We start from the raw sequence: 18,483 nt of genomic DNA, 5'->3' as shown, positions 1-18,483 counted from the left end.
TTATTATGACTTAGAGTTTCTATTTCTCCAGCTGGGTAAACCACATTTGAAAGTAAGTTTAACTGCAGGACTTCAATTTCAACCAAAATCATTTTTGCATTACTTTATTGTAATATAGATTTAAATTGAACATTTAAAACTTACTTCATTAATAAGCAAGCCAAGCTCAGTAGCTTCAGTGCAGGATGTACTTTATGTAACTGCCGCACATTCAGGTTAGATTGGATGTACATGGAGAAGAGACCGGGCAACTGCACGAGTCAGAGGAGAAAGCAAAAGTAAGCACCATTTTTACCAAACTAAACAGTTCTCCAGTCAGTGTTCCTTACTGAAAATCAACTCATTTCTGGCTCCAGGAGCTACAGTTTGGATAATAGCTGAAAGCTATTTCCAGAAGATCGGTTTTCTACACTGGCACAAGAAATAGTCTTCAAAGCAACAGGTACTGGACTTTTTTTTTTATTTTCTTTTTTTTTTAAGAGACAACCTGTTCTCCTGTGTTTATCAGGTGAATACATGCATTTTTGATCATTCTGGCAGACGTTAAGAGCAAACAACAGTTGGGGCTAAATAAAAAACAATCAAAAGTTGCCAAATATTTAAGGTACAAGCAAAAAAACATTAATGCAACCAGTTTAATATCAAAGTCTGCTTTTTTCCAAAGAAGAATGGCACAAATTAAATAAGAAGCCAGAAAATTTTTGTTTTAGATGGTAATAGACTGAATTAATGCTTCAGAGCATTACCAAGATTTATTTCATTGCAAGAAAGGGGAGAAGTAATTTGAACAGGCTCTGTATTTGGGCTAGACCAGCAGCACTGCTACAGTTCAGCCCCTGTGTGCAGAGCTGATACCAGTTTGATGTCACCTTTATCTCATTAAGAACAAAGTGTGTTAGAAGTTGCAGAGCATAAGCATCTTACTTGTAAAAGCCAGTTAAAAAATAAACAGAAGAGCTGAAGAATGGTTCTCACACCTGTCCTTTCCGTTCAGGACTCCACCTTTCTTTTAGAACAGAAAAATCCCGCTGCCAACAGACAAATAAATACTAACATATATTCAGATACCATCTTCAAAATCTTTGCTGAAAATGCAGTCTCCAAATAAAAACTAGCTTTATGCAGTATTAACATCTTACAAAAACTAAACCTTATTAACTGTAGTTAATAGCAGTAACTGAAATTAATGTATACTGAGTCTTCAAGTGATGTGCAAGTTCAGCCGTGTAACACAGGTGGGGGTTGGAGCAGTTCTTACCACTTTGGACAGTTCTGACAGCTGTCCATGAACTACAGAGCCTCTCACTACAGTACTGTGCAACTGCTGACATCTTCAAGGGCTCTTCGGTGTAAAGAAATGTGATGGAAGCACCACAAGGCAAGAAAATCATGCTCAAGTAGAGAACCTTGAGGATCTCACACAGCATTGCTGTCTTGCCTTGACTACAGACATCGATGAAAGGGCACCAGGGTAAAAAGGGCAAACCTACAGTGAAGTCTGCTTCAAACAGCAAAGATAATACAAAAGAGATCTGACTCTACAAGCACGTAAGCAAGTCTTGAAGAGCTGTGCATTAACATGGAGCTCAAGGTGCCTTAACTTCACCAGAAACCACAATTTTTAGTACTGGGAATCTAGCATAGCTACATTTAATCCCAGGATCAGCCTATGCTTCCAGTTAAAGCATGCATACCACCTCTCTAAATACCCCTTTCCCAACGTGCATGGTTGGAGCTCTTCATTTTCTTACTCTTCTTGTTTTCCTTTCCCAGGCAGAGATTTAGAGGCCCTAAAGCCAGAGCTCTCCACCAAAGACTTTCTCCCTCTACGTATAAAAATAGTCAGGACACTCCCAGACTGACATCTGTCCTTCCCCATTCAGAAACAGATTTGCAGCAGATCAGTCTCGATCTCTAGTTCAGTTTTAGACTACGCTTAAGTTACGGCAGCCAGAGTTCAATCCTATGAATGTAAGCTAAACACAAAAAGAAAGCCATTTATCCTTTTTAATTCATGCTTACAGCATGTTTATCCAGAGTCTTATAATCAACTTCCAGTTTTAAATTATTTTCTTAGCACTTCACAGAACTGCATGTCACTCCCTCCTGAAGGGGATGGCATCACAGAATCTTGTTTAAGTTAGTCCAAGTTTCCGCATGTGACCAGAAGTCTTACTTGTTAGAACACACCCCTTTTCCAACTATTCCCCACATTCCCTCTCCTCCCACCCCTCCCCAGCAATGGGCAATTACTTCACAAGAAATGTAAAATAGGATATGGGTGTACACAAAACCTACCCTTCACTAATACTGAACAGAAAAGCCTATTTTCCAATTACAGGACATTTTTCTCTAAATTTAGGTCAGCACTGGTGCAGTCTGCACTGTGTATGATTACCACAAGGATAATACCAATAAGTACATATATTTTCTCAAACTGATTTAAAAGCCTATGAAGTTAATTGGGGAAAAGTTTAATATTGCTACTTCAGAGCACTAGAACACACAAAGTGAATCCAATAAAGATCCTTGTATTGATTCAATATTAAGTATTAATTGCATGACCATCATAGCACCTCTTTACATTATCACACAATCACCAGAATTATCAACTGCTTTTAAAACTAAAAAGGGTACAGTCCAATATTTATAACTTGCACACTGTTACTATACAGAAACTAGGTGCATGGTACAGTGCTGCAAAAATGGAAGCCTGCAGTTTTGACAAAGATGCCAAGTCATGTTGAAGACAATTTCAGTCAAACTGGCAATACTGTTTAAGCAAATACTCAAAGCAGGAAATAAAGGACAAAAAAAAAAAAAAAAAAAAAGAATTCTATAGCCAAATAAACATCTGAAATTTCCTTTCCCTTTAATAATACAAGTAAGGTCACTTTTAGCCTTGGAACAGATACATGTTCGCCTATGATGATCTTGCTAACTACTACACAATATCTGATGTCCTCTGCTAAGAATATAGTTTAAGAAAGCCGCAGTTACAAGAGGCATCTAATGTAATATCTAAAATTTCCTTTATGGCATTTATTGAAATCTTTGTCTTAAACAGTGACTATGGAAAGATGGCCTCATGTTTCCTTTTCAATAGTACTCTGAGGATCAAGTGGCTTTCAAGCAGCATGGTGGGTTTGAAATTTTTGCAGTTTAGATCATTCTGTTGCGTTTATGAGTTGGTGAGTCTGTAATGACATCGCCACACTGGGCTGAGGTACGCTTTCTAGTTCCACCATTGTCCAAGTGGAGTGCCATTTCTTCTGATATGAAAGTGTTCAAATCAACATCATGGAGTCCATTTCTCCTTCGACTAGCATTGGAGCCACTGCTCACGTGAGTAGGCGAGCCCGGGGTACTCGAGCGAACACTTATACTAGCCATTGCACCACTAAGACCTGGGGAGAGAGAGAAAAAGGGCTTCAGTCAGACAGCACAGAAAGTTCAGTTCCCACCTGTGCCACACGGGACCGTGCTCAGCCGAATGCCGCTGAGATCTTAAAGACACTTCATCCTACTCTTTGTACCATTCCAGTCCAGAGCACACCTTCTCAGCTCTCAGTCTGTGTAATAACCCAGTAATTACCAGAACTGCTTTTTATGACGTTAAAAGTGAGCTTATACACCAGGTTGTAACAGCACACTGGCAAACATTAACTCCATAAGCATGACGTGCTATTCAAAACACAGACATACTCAAGAGCAGGTAACTTCAATTTAAAGGCTTCACACTGGACCAGGAGTTACACAGCCCTGCCAAACCTTTTCCAGTTGAACTGAGCTGGTCCTGTGTCAACACCATCACCCTGCTCCCTTTCACTCCCTGAAGGAAACTGCAGCATGGCAGCAGATCTCAGACAGGTGTACACCACAGCTAGTTTATAAATACAAGCTTTTATTTCATGGCTAACACCAACAGCCAACACATTTGTGTCATTAAATTTAAAAATGCACTTAAAGAACAAGCAAGAAAAAACACATGACAATCAACCAAAATTTGTTATCAACTGATCTGAAACAAATCATTGTGACAGGTACCCTGCAGTACTTTGACTTGTATTCAGATTAATAGTGTTTGATTCAAATTTAAGTTTATTTCTTGTAGGACCAAGGCCATAAAAAGAAAACCATGAAGTTTCATACTAATTTAACCTCTGCCTTCTGTAACATTACAATTTTACAAAAGTGGGATGTTCCAAAACATAAATTTAATGAAGACTAATACACCAAAGGCTAACTACTCAATTTCCAATTCAGGCTGTACTTGGAGGCAAACAGGAGCTCAGAGGTAAGACAAATATCTTTGCTATCATAACTTCTTCAAATCTGAGTATTAGCAGGAGAGTACAAAAACACCTGTTGGCCCTAGGAAAGATAAAGAAGATAGATCTGCATATTTTCTAACAATAAGAACAAGGAAATATTGAACTGTCCACGAAGATTTCCCTCTCAGTAACCTTCAAAATCTTAGAGCTCTCTTTTCCAGTCTCAAATATTCTATAGCTCTGTCCAGCCATCATAAATCTTGTGTGTGTATTAATTTACATCTCCATGTACTGTCCAATGAGCAGCCAAAAATCACTGAGTGACACATCAAGCCTAACAAAACCCGACCCATCAGCTGCTGGTAGGCCAAACAGGCAATTTCTGAGGCTCTGGGAAGAGAGAACTGCTAGAACTACGACAGTCACCAGAAACCTGAGTTAGAAGCTAAAGTCTTTTAAAAGCCATCTGCAGCAATGGCAGGCTGATACACAAGTCAGGCCAACCAACTTGACTCTGCTGAACATTACTGAAGGGACATATAAAGCTTCAAACTTTAACAGCACAGGAAATACTTTTACAGAGCAACCAGTAGACACAGCCACTAATCACTGATTCTTTCTTAGGGCTTTTGCTTACAACTCCAAGTGGAGTTCAAACAGGGCTCAGAAGCATGGTCTGAACTCCAAGAGGCACCCCGCAGATTCTATTAATAGCAAAATCATTGCTCATTCACAACAGAAGAAAGCATTTAAATAGAAGAAGGTGTTTTAGTGTAAAGGTAACTCAGAAATTAGGTTTGTGACAGTATTCTCAGGATTAAGGTCAAGCTTAAATTCAAAACCCTTAGGAAAAGAATTTCCCATGCATCTACCAAAGAAAGTAAAGCAGCTATTTGATGACAAATGTGCAAGAAAAAGCCAATTCAGATACCATACCTCGGATAAACTTCTAACATGCATAATTTGGGCAGGTAACAAATCATTTCACAATTCAAAGACATCAGTAGTTTAATTTCAGCTGGCATGACATACATTAGAAAAAACATTAATTCACCCTGTACATTTAAACTGGAAAAAATCCAACAGCATACAGGTGACATTTTTTCAAATGCAAACTGAGTGTAGAGATTTCCCCCCACATCCCTATTCCAAGCAAATCTGCTGTAGCCACACAAGTTCAGTGTCATTACTTACACTTAACAGTCAAGAATTTACATGACTTATTTACTGTTATACAACTCATACCAAATGAGCAACACAGTAATTCAGTTTTATCATGACATCTTTTTACTACATCTAGTGCCCAAGTAAGGGAAGAAAAATTATTCTAAATAAACTCTAAAACTGACCTGTGACATGGAAAGACATTTTTGGCACCACTCTATGAACTATGTTTTTAAGTGGAACCTTTTCAAGTAACAAGCATTCTTTAAAATAGGATAGAGTTAAAAGATGCACCTGTAACACACCACAGCATATTCTAAACCAGACTGACAAAGTTCACAGGCAGTGCCTAAAGCAGTCACTGACTTCCCAGTATTTAGGTAATGCTGAATCATTGTACATTTAAATACACAAACAATCTTCAGGAGATAATTACAAGTTAGAATCTTCAATCCAACTTGGTGTCTAAGGCAGGAGAGTAGCTCTGAATTAATTTCTACAGATGAGAATACAAGGATATTGCATCACAGCATGGACTTTGAGCTACAGGTTAACCTTCCATCTCACACAGGTTTTTAGTACCAATAAGAGTGGCTGGGTACACTGACAGGCCGAGTGACAGCCTCAGCTCCTGACAGTTAACTAGAGTACACAGCACTGCCCACCCATCCAGGAGAGCAAAACTGTCAGATGAAACACTCAGGTCACAGTTTAGGACTGGTTAATTGTGCTAACATGAAAGAGTCAAAGCAAACTCAAGATATACATTCAAATATCAAGATGCCACTTCATGGAACCAACGTCTCTGCAAACAATCTGCAATGCTTAAAAAAAAATAAAAATCTGCTTTTGGTCAACAAGGAAAAGAGTTAAGTTTTTCCTTGGGAAGCTGTGGCAAGGCAGAGGAAATGTCAGAAAAACCCTTTACTGCAAATTACTCTGGGTTTAAGCTTTCAGCAGACTCAGAGCTCTTCCCAAATTATTTAAAGCAATAACTGACATTAGGAAGTGGTGAGATGACACGACTGTCAGCAAACACCATTTCCCAACCTCAAGTTCCTATATTGTGATTAATATGGCCAAACCACAGGCACATCAGTTTTGTCCACACAACAGGACAAAGATCCAAACAGCTGCTAAAGTGGCTTTACTTTTCCCACAATCTCGCATCCACCTCTGAACTCTCCCACTCCTTTCTACCAGGGACATCTCCTTTATTATTAGAGACCTTTAAGAAAGCACACATGGCTCTTACTCCCTTTTTAAACTGGAAAGGTTTGAAGTGGAAGGCGTACCTCAAACATTTTGCAGGGCCTAGTACACGCTCATTCCTGTCATATCTTTCAGTCATCAACAATATGACACTTCATAGACAATGATTTTACAAAAAGTTATATTCTAAAGGTCTTATAGTACTATTAGAAAGAGCTGTGACCAATACTAGCCAATTTATAACTAAGTACACTCCAAACCTATCAAAATATCAGAATGCTTGACTAAAAGCATGTTTCTTGGATTACAAAAATACTTAAAACTGTTGACTCAAAATTAGCAAGTTTATCACCACTGGTGTAACAAACTGCAAATGCTGTTCCATCTGCACTACAATCATGCCCATGTACAACTTATTCAGGTCACTACCACAGCATAATATACTGGGTAGCTACTGTTCAGTATAGTAATAGTACTAACTATTGTTTTCTAGAAGTTTTAATCAGGAAGTATCAAAAGGAATATTCACGCTTAGATAAGTGTGACCAAAGGAGGAATTAGTTAATAACCCCAGATAAATACAAAGTGGAATGCAGAGAGATCCTTGTCACTCTTCTGTCATATTCACCCGTTTTTAATACTGGCTCAAAAAGTTTTAGCAGCACATACCAATACACAATTCCATCACAGTTACATATACACACAACCTTTAAATTAGACCAATTTGAACTCTCTTCTGCCATTCCCTCTTTTACCAACTGCTGCTTTTCCACTCTGCTAAGTGCTTCCGTTTTAAACCGCACTTAATACTCTGAGGAGCAAATACGAAGGCCCAGTGGAAATTCAGACACTTAAGGGGCCAGGCCACACACTTATATGGGCCAAGTGCTCTCTCTACCCCAAAGAGATCAAATCACATGAATTATATACATCAACATTAAAGCTAAGGAGAAAAATAAATTACATTCTCTCACTGTACTGTTGTCCTATTTTTTTCCCCCAAATTCACCTAATTTTTGATTAAGAACGCTCAAGTCAAATGCATTTCAACATCACCTTTCCAAGCTTGCTTCTTCTCCCTCCTCAAGTCACAGCATTTTCTCACACAACGCTGGGAGGACAGTCTGTGAAACACGGAGCACATCCCACAGTAAAGGACACAGGCTGTGCACCACACTTGGTACACCAGCTACTGCCAGGAATCTTGGACTGTTAGCTCAGATTGATGTAATTCTGTTATTTGAAACTCATCTCTTACAGAACTGGAAATGTCAATACACATCCAGAGAGTAGGTGAAGATATATCCACACTTTGCCTAGGCGCAATCACATTTCAGGGACTAATGGAAGTTAAAAACCCAACTCTGTAATCGAGATGTTGGACAATAAAGTTATTATCTTCTACTACCACATCTTAAAACACCAAACATCACACTGACGTTTCATTAAAGTTACAGAAAACTGCACTGGCACTTCAGAGTAAAACATCATGTATTACTTTGAGATAACTACTCAGCTTTTCTAAAAGGCTTGAACTTCTTTTCAAATATTCACAGTTCAAGTCACCAGCCATGCTTTATTTTAAACGTAACCCATCGGCATGCTAACAGTGAAAAGCTGATAATAAGGGAAAAGATGTTGTTTGCCAAAGTTTACTCTTGCAAGAGTAAGGTTCCAAAGTCTCATTCTCACTAACACTAAAGATTTCAGTAACAACTGCAGAGCATAGGTGCCACAAGTTAAAAGGGAGATCACATACATCTTAGACATTCTCATGCCTAATTTTTTGTCATGATAATTTTGCTTTTAGCTACTATAACAAGTTCTTCCCTACTGTTCTGCTTTTAAGACAACTTTTCTTGTAGTAGAAAGACATGATAATCAGCATCACAAGATTAGATTCTGGACTCAACATCTTATCCAAAAACCGTCAATGATCTTGCAGAAATAAAATACAGGTCAGAGGTTACAGGGCTGGAGACAGAAGAGGCAAGGCCAAAAATCCAATTTTAAGATATTTCTTTTTAGATGAAGCATACAGTTTAAAGACTGCACTAATGCCTAAAGGATGCTATTCCCCAGTGGTGTAGTCTAGGGCATATACCTAAAATTGTGTTTAATGTTCCAGGAAATACTCAATTATCAGCTATTTTGTTACCACTGCTTCTGCCAAAATTTTCAGATGTGCTTATGCTGCATTTAGGGGTTAACATGATGAAAAAAAAAGTATTTTCCACCTTCAAAGGGAAGATCAAGCTATAATGCCATGGTCTTTAGACATATATTAGTACCTATTTCTGAGAAGTCAGTACACTCTGCTTCCATTGAGCTTACTTGGTGCCACAAGCTATTCATACCTATGACTGCTTCACCTAAAAGAGGTCTTGCTGCAAGCAGCAAAGTTTTAGCATTATCCCTCAAGTCTCATCCAACCCATCCAATAAAGAAATGCTCTACTCCCACCAGGAAGCCAACCAGCACTAAAGAGCCTCCCTCCTTTAAATGCCAGTTGGAAACTCCTCTCAAAACCTCTGTGTTTGGACTGCTCCTCACCATCATCAGGCTCTCATGTTCCCTCATGATACCCAGAAGCAGCACTTTCAAACAATGTGCCAAAAATTACCATAAGCACAGGTTTAATGAGGACAATTTACACACACCTGACAATCCTTGGCAGGTTTCAAAATCAAAACATAGTTTTGAGAAGCCCTACAATAAATAGGAAACGAGTTCATGACATTGCTTAATCACTACTTCCTTAATGTTAAAGAAAAAAAAAATGGGGAGAAGCTGGAGTAATGCAGACATTGTAGGCAATAACCTCAAACCAGTTATGAGGCCCAATACAAGCCTAGTAACTAAAGGATCAGCACAAAAGCATTTGTGTCAAGGACCAGATTGAAACTGATACGAGGAGAACCTAATCCAGAAGGTGACTGACATGTAATCTTGTCAACCAGCTGATGAAGGGGAAAAGTACATTTTGAGCCCCTGCAGTGCCACTACAGAGGACAGAACTTCCTCATGACTCTGCATTACATTATGAAATATGGGAAGTTCTATACATCTTTGTTCAGATCCTCATGCTATAGAGAAGTGACTTCCATAAACCACCTCTGTACAAAGCAAATGCTAGGAAACAATACATGGACACAAAAAGTGCCATATTACTAATACAAATGCCTCTGAATTTACTCAGAGAGCTCACTGTGCTGAAGTGAGTCTACCTACACTTCCTCTCACCTGAGACTGAGCCTTTACAGTTAAATACAACTCCACAGACTCAACTGTATTTTCAGAAAATCATTTTTACGAGAGTGCTTATCACAGCGAGAGCCAGCTTCTGCAGCTGTTCTCATGAAATACTTTTATCTACACTGAGTAAGCAACAGTGGTGCACAGAATTCCCCAACCCCTCCTAGTATGAGACAGGAAACTGCCAAAACCGACAGGACTGGGTGGGGAAGCGTATTTGGTTTAAATGGCAACAGGGTAGCAAGTAATACCAGATTTAGGCTGTCACCTGTACAGTAACAGTGTCTGGATTGTGTATCTTGAAAAACCACCACAGCACAGCAGAAGCCAAGACTGCATTTTCAGGAATTCACTCTTCTAATTAACTCATCAATTCTATCCCCACTGAGAATATCCACACAGTAAAAATTTCATTTAGGTTGTACTTCTAAGATAGCTTAATTTTTACTTTTAGAGTAGTCTAGGATTTGTACCTCAAGATACCTTCTACGCTTTTGAATTTCAGAAGGCATAACACCCAGGGGTGAACTGCCTCATCTCACCTCAAGAGTAATTTAAAGCACATTTGCCTATCACTTGCTAAATCATAATCCAATACAGAATAAGCTACTAAATATTCATGCCTGAAAAGAGATACACCACCAACACTGCTGTTGATGGCAAGGAAGGCAATTCAGTATGATAATGGAAGACATGTAAATCTGAAAGTGAACTAGAACAAAGTTCTGAACAGGACTCAATTACTTCAAAAATGTGTAAGTGAAACACTCTTTCCAGGGTACTTTAAGTAGAATGTTGAACTGCATTATCCAGTGCCTAACCAAGGTACTAGAGAGCTAGAGACAGAAGCCTCAGATATCAAATTTCCTCCCTAAGCCCCCAAAAATTTGCTAGTAGTCAAATCTTAATATTTAACTAGTTGCTAACATAGCATTGCCATTTTCCAAGAATTCTGTTTACTTTAGCACTGGTATGAATGCCAAGTCTCTTCATGCTTCAAAAACACTATCAAGACTTGATACTTAACTGTTGAGTTCACAGCTGTGCAATATTACAGACCCAAATTTCATTTTTATTCAATACCTTTTCTTCATTCGAAATACTCAACTATACAGGTTTTTAGCAGCCAACACATGCCTTATACATGCAAAAGCTCCCATAAAGAATGAAGGGGATACCTTCAGCTGGAACACCAGGTCCATGACACATTATGATATGCCCAACATGCTCTCAGAACCCCCACCCAATTTTAACCGAGTAGTATTGAAAAAGTGACTGTTACCATGCAGAGCTATGGCTTCACGGAAGGGTTGCAAATCAGTCTCTACAGATGAGCTAGTTTCTGTCGAAGTAGCTCGGTTAGGGGATACTACAGTCAGTCTTGGGGGAGCTCTAGAATTTCTTGGAGGAGGGACTTTTCCACAAAGGAAGCTGATCAAGTCTTCTCTTCGAATAGTTCTTCTGCGTTTTTTAACCCAGGCTAGCACATCCTTATTCCGGCGCTGATAGCCTATCTGAATTCCTAAATCAAAGCTTCGCTGGTGGGCATCCACACTCTCTGCAAGAAGACAGAAAAAAAGTTCTCTTAGTGTTACACAGCTATGTACAGCATGGCACAGCACTCATGTGGCTTCCTGTCAACCATGGGAAAGAAGAAGTATCTACATCTTCTACAGGTTACACCATAGAGCAGCACCAAGGCGGCTGCAGCAGCAAAGAGGAGTTCCATTAAACCAGAAGACAGTGTTTGCCAAAACATTCCATCCTCTTCACATAGTCACATAGTCAACAGCAACTCCAGCACCACTTAAACAGCATTTATTATACTTCAGGTCAAGGCTGCAGCACTGTTTACTTACATTAAAAACACACTTAGAGCTGTCAGACTGAGGAAGATACTTCAATCAATGGACAACAGACTTAGACACACAAAGTGCATCAATACAGCCAGGAAGCCCCAATGTAAGAAAGGAGTAATTGCTTTTCTTCATTCTGACAAGTAAGGAACTGCCAGGAAACTCATGATTTTCTTTCAAGTTCTTCTACTTTCAGCTGAATTTCAATTGCAGAGGCAAGTCACAGGCCATAGTTTTAAAACTAGCTAGAATACAAGTGTCACCAACATCTCTCAATTAGCCAGCAAACCATTTAAAAGGGCTAAGAAGGTTTCCTTTCCCATTAAGGATCTCAAGGCAATTTTGATATACAAAAGCTTTAAACACACTGTTTACAATAAATCCTACTACAAAATTCAATTTCACTCTCTGTTAATGTAGTCCCCTGTGCACATCAGTTATAACTGCGTTTCCAAAAGACTTAAATGCCATGTATTAAGTTGCTTTCAAACTACGGGAAGTGTATTTCTGGCTACCAGTTTGAGTAAGTTTCAAACCACAGTAACAGGTGGGGACAAATCCTGTTCACTACACAATTATGCTCATGTTGTTCATCACAGATTTGCTATCAGAGCTTTGACAACACCTATTTTATTTTAATGTAAAGTACTGTTATGTTGCTCTTGCTCCTTAGAAGACATGAATATATCCACTCCAACTTTGAATACTATAGAATTTTCTCGATGTGGCAAATCTGATTTAAACAGCATTTTATATTCTTGTTTTATTAATGAAGCCCAAGGCAAAACCCATTTGCCCAGAATCATGAAGGTTTTTCTTTAAGAACAGCTATCACAAGATACTGGATTACAAACAGTGACGTACACATGCAATGTAGCTTTGTCACACTCAAACCCCAAAAAGAACTACTATTAAATGCTATTCTTGGACTTACATTCTAAGGCACCACTGCACAGCCCATAAAAGACAGCACTGAGACCTACACTGCCAAAGAGCAGCACTTCAAACCTAACACAACAGACCAAAATCACCTCAAACTGAGCCGAGTTACATCTTGGAGCTTTTGGAGTATAAACTAAACAGATAGACAAAGTACACTTAACCTGTTACTTTTATCCACTCTTAAGAGTATTTTGCCTGTACTGTAATCTAAAGGCTACATTTACAAATGCTAATTCCCCTGAAAGCAACAGCAACATGACAGATTATTCCTCCTGCCATCTTATACTCCAAAGCAGCCCAGACTCCAATGCACTGGCAGTAAAAGCTGCCCAAACACTCTGGAGCCAACTTGGAAACTGAAAATACTCCTTTAATCACTTCCTGAAATACCAGGAGTGCCCTTCTGAGGCTTGGAGGCCGACTTTACGTCAATACCGTTCTTTCTTTGTGTTTGAGAATGCTTTACAAAGTGCTAACTGTGAACTAGGTATGAGGTCAAACACTGACTGCTGATGCAGCCCAGAGAAGTTTCAAGCATCATTACCCCGGGTAGATTAGATTTTTATGGTAAAAGCCACAACTACTTTGTTTACAAAGTTAAGCTGGCAAAACCTAAGCAGCCAAGCTCCGTATATTCTGGAATTACTAAGTCAAAATTGACATTAGAAAACATTCAGTTTTTTTTTAAAATAAAAACAAGGTAAATTGCAGGCTCAGAAGTCTTATTCTGACATCTACCTCGAACCTTCCACAGTGTCCTTAAGTTCTAAATCCTACATTACAAGCCATGCCTTCACGTTTTTAGTGCAATCTGCAAGATAATGAAGTGCCTTGAACGCAGTCTCTATCACCGGCACCGGAAACTCAGGATGTAAGACCATCAGTGTGGTGTGATATTAAACTTCTAATCTATATGCAGAAGAAATGCTGACATTCAAGACATGGCATTCTCATTATGCACCATTCCTCGGGTTGCTCTTGTTAAAAAGATGATGCCTCAAAAATCCAAGTATTTATCAGATCAGAAAGCAGCTGACAAGGCAAGAGGCAGTTTGTGGTGTTCGGTTCACCATACCAAGTATTCCTCCAGTGTTTTGACAGAGTCCTCCAAAACAAACAGTACTGAGAATGTGAAAAACAGTTTTTTTAAGAGCCATGTTCATCACTAGGGAAAGCAAGTTCACAATAAGAGACTCCAGCTTGTCAGATATGACAGTGTTCAGCTGGTTCTACCAGGTTATCACCAAGTTTCTACTGACTTACAAGTTAACTGAAAATTGAAAGATGGCATTCCCGAGTAATTCAGGTACTTTAGCACTTTAGGATCTGTTTGAAGAAAATATTTGTTTCAGGTGCTGGTTTTTGAAGTATTACATGATACCTGACTAAAGTCAGCTTTCAACCTCAACTCTAACCTCCCTGATCACCAGTTAATCACATCACTGCCAACAAAAAGGCTCGTTTTGCCTAGAGCACAAGTAATCAAACATTTTAACCAGAAATAAACAGCCTAAGTCTTCATACTAAAGATGCTGTAAGGGAGAGCCATGCCATTTGTAATGACAGGCTGTAATTATTCCAGACAATTTATTAACACTACCTGCTGCTAGTCTAGCACCAGTCTCAAATGACTGCTGTCCCCAGACATGTTCTAGTGACCCACTCCCTCAGGCCAGCACCTTCCTGCTCTGAGGTGCTGCCCCTTCACATGACCTGACACAAACACACAGCATTTCTGCAGGAGCCAAGACTCTGGCAGTGAGGGGTGTGCACCTCCATTTCCTCCTTGCTCTGTCCACATCTGTCAGAAACCTGATCACCCGTCACAAACGGGTCAAGTTCAGCTGCTTAAAGTAAATCCAAAATGACAAAACTGGAGGCAAATAAAGAAGCACAGAGGTAGAACTACAGATAATGCTGTACAGACAAAAAAAAAAAAAAAAAAAAAAAAAAAAAAAAAAAAAAAAAAAAAAAGCAACATAACAAAACAAAACACCACAAGGGAAAAAAATCAAACTACAAGCCAGAAAAACAAACATCTGGAACTTTAAAGCACTTCCCTTCCTTGGAATGGAAGGCAGTAACAATGGGAATCACAGTGTGCCAATTTCAGCATCCACTGATATGGATCATTTCAGCACAACCTTTTAAACAAAGTTAAAACCACTGAATGATCCTTCTGCAGACAAGAATTCCTGTGACAACTCAAAAACCTGCAGAGTTCAGAAACATCCAGTAAACCAGTACTAAAGCACAGGCACATGCAGAGCACACTCCTATCAAAGTTCTGGCCAACACTGCCTTCTTACAGCCACGCTGGACACAGCCATAATGACATTCTAGTGCTTAAAATAAACTGTGAGGCTTACTTAAGCAGCCTCACTGACACAAGAAGATATAACTTTCTGTCACGTAACATCTATGCATAATTTTATGAACACTAAACCAAACTCTGCTCCACCACAAAAGAGAAGGCATTATACTGACACCCCAACATCTAATGCACCATGAAATATAAACAATGCCGGCAATTTCAGTCTTGTTTAACAAGGCATTGTACGCCTCCCTTGAATTCACAAGAAACAGACACATTAAAGATACTCTTTTTCAAGGGTCTCAAAGTAAAACAGCTTTTAAGTTCATGAGTCACTGACATGAGGCAACAGAAAAGATTCAGCTACCGTCAGCTAAAGAGGCCCAGGGAAAACCTGCAAGATTCAGGAAGCAGTCTCGGGTTAGATTTTATCAGGGTGAATAAGAGACATTAACAGGCCCTACTTATGAGTAAGCCGGGGCAGGAGGCAGAGTGGGGCCCGGCTCGGCTGGGAGGGCTGCCGGGGCAGCGAGGGGGCAGCCCCTTACCTTTGTAGAGGTTGGTGACCGCAGTGGCGGCGTTCTGGAAGGGGACCCAGAGGGAGAGCCCCGGCTGCTGGCACACCCGGTCTGCAGGGAGGGAAGGACACACGCTGTTTATTTTGGAGTCACCCGCTCCGAACGGCCATGTTAGGTTTCGCCATTTTGTTCCACCTTCCGGAGGCAGCTCCAGATCGGGGCCGAGCGGGGCGGGCGGGAAGCGGCCCGGCCGGGGCAGCGGTCGGCCGTGCCCCCGGCGCGGTGGGGAGCGCCCGGCCGCCCCCGCCCCGGCCCCGCCGCACAATGAGCCCGGCCCCGCTTCGCCATTTTGTCGGAGTCTCTTCCCGGGGCTGGGCGTCGGGAGTCGCTGGCGGGGCCGGGCTTCCCGGCTCCCCCCACCCGCCCCGGCGCTCGGGGCTCGACCCCGCCGCTCGGACACTCCCGGCGCGGCCCCTGCCGGGGCGCCCCGACACCCCGCGGCCGCGCTCCGGCCCGAGCGCTCCGGCAGCCGTGGGAGGGGGTGCGGCCGGGCCGGGCCGGCGGAGGAGCCGCCCCGGAGGCCGCGCCGGGCGCTGTCCGGGCCGCGACCGCGGCTCCCCCTCCCTCTCGCCATTTTGTTTTCCCGTCCATCGCTGACGGCGGCCGCGGGCCGGCAAGCCGCTCCTCCCGCCGCCTCGGCCCCTTTGTACCGCTACGGGCACCTCCCCAACCCGGCGGCTCCGAGGCTGCTCGGCGACCCCACCCCCCCACTGCCCGGGCCCCGACTCCATCGCGCTCGGGCCCCACCGGCCTCTTGGCCGCGGCCCCCCAGCTGTGCCCTCCCCAGGCCCCCGGCCGTGCTCACCCTTGTAGAGCTGCGCCACGGCGGTTGCCGAATTCTGAAAGAGGTGCCAGAGCTTCTGCTGCTTGTGCTCGGGCTGAGCCGCCGCCTCGTCCTGCAGCTCCGGCGCCAGCGCCTCCTCCTGCTCGGCCTCAGCCAGGCACTGCCGCTCCCACTTGCTGAACCAGTGCTCGGGCCCGTGCTCCTGGATCTCCGCCTCGCCCTCCTCCTTCTTGTCCTCCATCCTCCGCCAGGCTCCGCGTCCCACCGCCGCGTACACCCAGTCCCGACAGCCGGCCGCTCTCGTTCCGTGCGCCGGGCCGGCCCTACCTCACCCCCATACCGGGCCCGCCCGTCGCTCCGTCGGCCCCAAACACTCCGAACGCCGGCACCGCCCCGAGCGCACTGAGAGCCCGGCCGAGGCGCCTGGGAACGCGCAGCCGGCCCGCCCCGCCCGCAGTGCTCGATTGGCCGCCACCGCCCCGGCACCGCCGGGCCGTGGGGGATTCCCAGCGCTCATTGGTTCGTTCACGCGTCCGTCAAGCGGGACACCCCGGGGGCGGGGCTAACGCGGGTTTGGTTACGCCGTCACAGCCCCGTGCCGGGGGCGTCGGCGCGGTGCGCGTGCGCAGTGCGCTGCCTCAGGCGGCCCCGGCCCCGCCCCTGGCATGAGGCGGCCCCGCCCGCGCCCCCCCGGCAGCGGCCCCGAGGCCGCCCCGAGCGGGCGAGGCGCTCCCGGCCCCGGGCCGCCCCGGCAGCCGCTGTCCGCGGCCGTACCGGGAGGTGGCAGCGGCCGCCGCGGCTCCGCCGAGGGGCAGAGCCCGCCCGGGAGGCGGTTCCCCTCCCGGCCCCGGGGGAAGATGGCGGCCTCGCAGGGCCGTGTGACACGGCCGGGCCCGGGTCCAGCGTCCGGCAGAAACGGCTGAGGGGTTTGCCTCGAGAGTTCAGACCCACGGCATCACTTTTCTGCGTGTTTTACACATTATTTACCGTTTCTTGATTCTGCGCCGTACCAGGCACAGTCTCAACAAGCAGATTGAAGTCACAGCTGCTTTGCGCACGATTAAAAACACTCGTTTACCTCGCGATCTCGTCACTTTGCTGCTGTGGAAATGCAGTTCCCAGCTGCTTCAGCCACACTTCCAGTAAAAGCAAACGTCCCCCTGCTGTGGAGCGAGGGCCGGGCACATCTGCACCCCCACCTGGGTCCCCAGGCTGCGCTGCCACCGCGGCCACATCACCCAACTGGTTATAGCCACACGGGCTGTGCCCATCCCACCCCATGGTACAGACACTCACCCGCTTCGTGGGCTGCTCCCTCCTCTGACAGGCTGTTCTATCCAGTCCGTGCTTGGTCCCTTTCTGAACTTGGATGTTTGTACAATTTCCTAAAGCATTCAGGAATTCAAGCCTGGATCATATATAGTGGGGAAAGAGGTGGTAGGAGGGTATAAAAAGAACTGTTGGGTTGGGTTTTTTTACCTCTGAGGACATCTGAAAACTAAAGCTGAGCTACCGCATTTCCTAAACCAGTGAGACTAATTATTAAGAATCTCCTACTTTTGGGTTATGCCTTGGCACTCCATGTGAGTAGAAGGGGTAAGAGCACCCATAACTTTGTGCACGTCTCACTAAACTGAAATTGTGGCATTGGCTTTTAATAATTATCTCAGATGTGTAACACTAATGCACAAACACAAAGGCGTGGATATTTCCTTCCTTTCTAGGTAAGGCACTGTCCAATTCTTGTTTAAGATTGTGAACTTCAGCCAAATTGGTTTTGTAAATCGTCCATCAATCAGAAGGGCAGTAAGTACTAAGTAAGTATTGTGGTGCAACATGGATTTTTCACCTGTGGAACTGGTTTAAGAAAAGCAAAGAACAGAAGAAGAAATCTTCTCTGTTGAATAGGATTTCTTATAAAGTACCTACAACTTGGAAATATTCATTCCTTATACTCTTAAATTTTTGAAATATTGTAAAGCATCACACAGGAATGTGTGATGGGATTGTGTTCTAGTATTTTCCAATAAACCAAGTATTGAAATTCATCTCCCTCATCAAAAACATAGCAGAATTTCCTGTCAGCTTTCATGGGCTTTGCAGA

The 18,483-nt window shown here is 43.2% G+C and overlaps 1 protein-coding gene across 1 annotated transcript; it reads right to left on the bottom strand.

Moving 5' to 3' along the window:
• Nucleotides 1-443: 443 nt before the first annotated feature.
• On the bottom strand, nucleotides 444-16,786 carry HAPSTR1 (HUWE1 associated protein modifying stress responses). The gene is made up of 4 exons (XM_040078920.2): nucleotides 16,401-16,786; nucleotides 15,566-15,646; nucleotides 11,188-11,463; nucleotides 444-3,407 (listed from the first exon to the last, which is right to left on the bottom strand). Exons 1-4 carry the CDS (start codon nucleotides 16,618-16,620, stop codon nucleotides 3,163-3,165), a joined length of 822 nt encoding a protein of 273 aa, XP_039934854.1. The 5' UTR covers nucleotides 16,621-16,786; the 3' UTR covers nucleotides 444-3,162.
• Between the last annotated feature and the right edge of the window lie 1,697 nt (nucleotides 16,787-18,483).

Source organism: Hirundo rustica, chromosome 15 (assembly GCF_015227805.2).
Source record: "Hirundo rustica isolate bHirRus1 chromosome 15, bHirRus1.pri.v3, whole genome shotgun sequence".
Taxonomy (NCBI): Eukaryota; Metazoa; Chordata; class Aves; order Passeriformes; family Hirundinidae; genus Hirundo; species Hirundo rustica.
This window is presented reverse-complemented; position numbering and strand designations above follow the sequence as displayed.

Coding starts and splice junctions, on each gene's coding strand:
- HAPSTR1 (XM_040078920.2), bottom strand. CDS start 16,620: ATGGAGGACAAGAAGGAGGAGGGCGAGGCGGAGATCCAGGAGCACGGG. Junction 15,647..16,400: donor CGTGGCGCAGCTCTACAAGG/GTGAGCACGGCC, acceptor CCCTCCCTGCAG/ACCGGGTGTGCCAGCAGCCG. Junction 3,408..11,187: donor TGAAGCCATAGCTCTGCATG/GTAACAGTCACT, acceptor CTCTCTCCCCAG/GTCTTAGTGGTGCAATGGCT.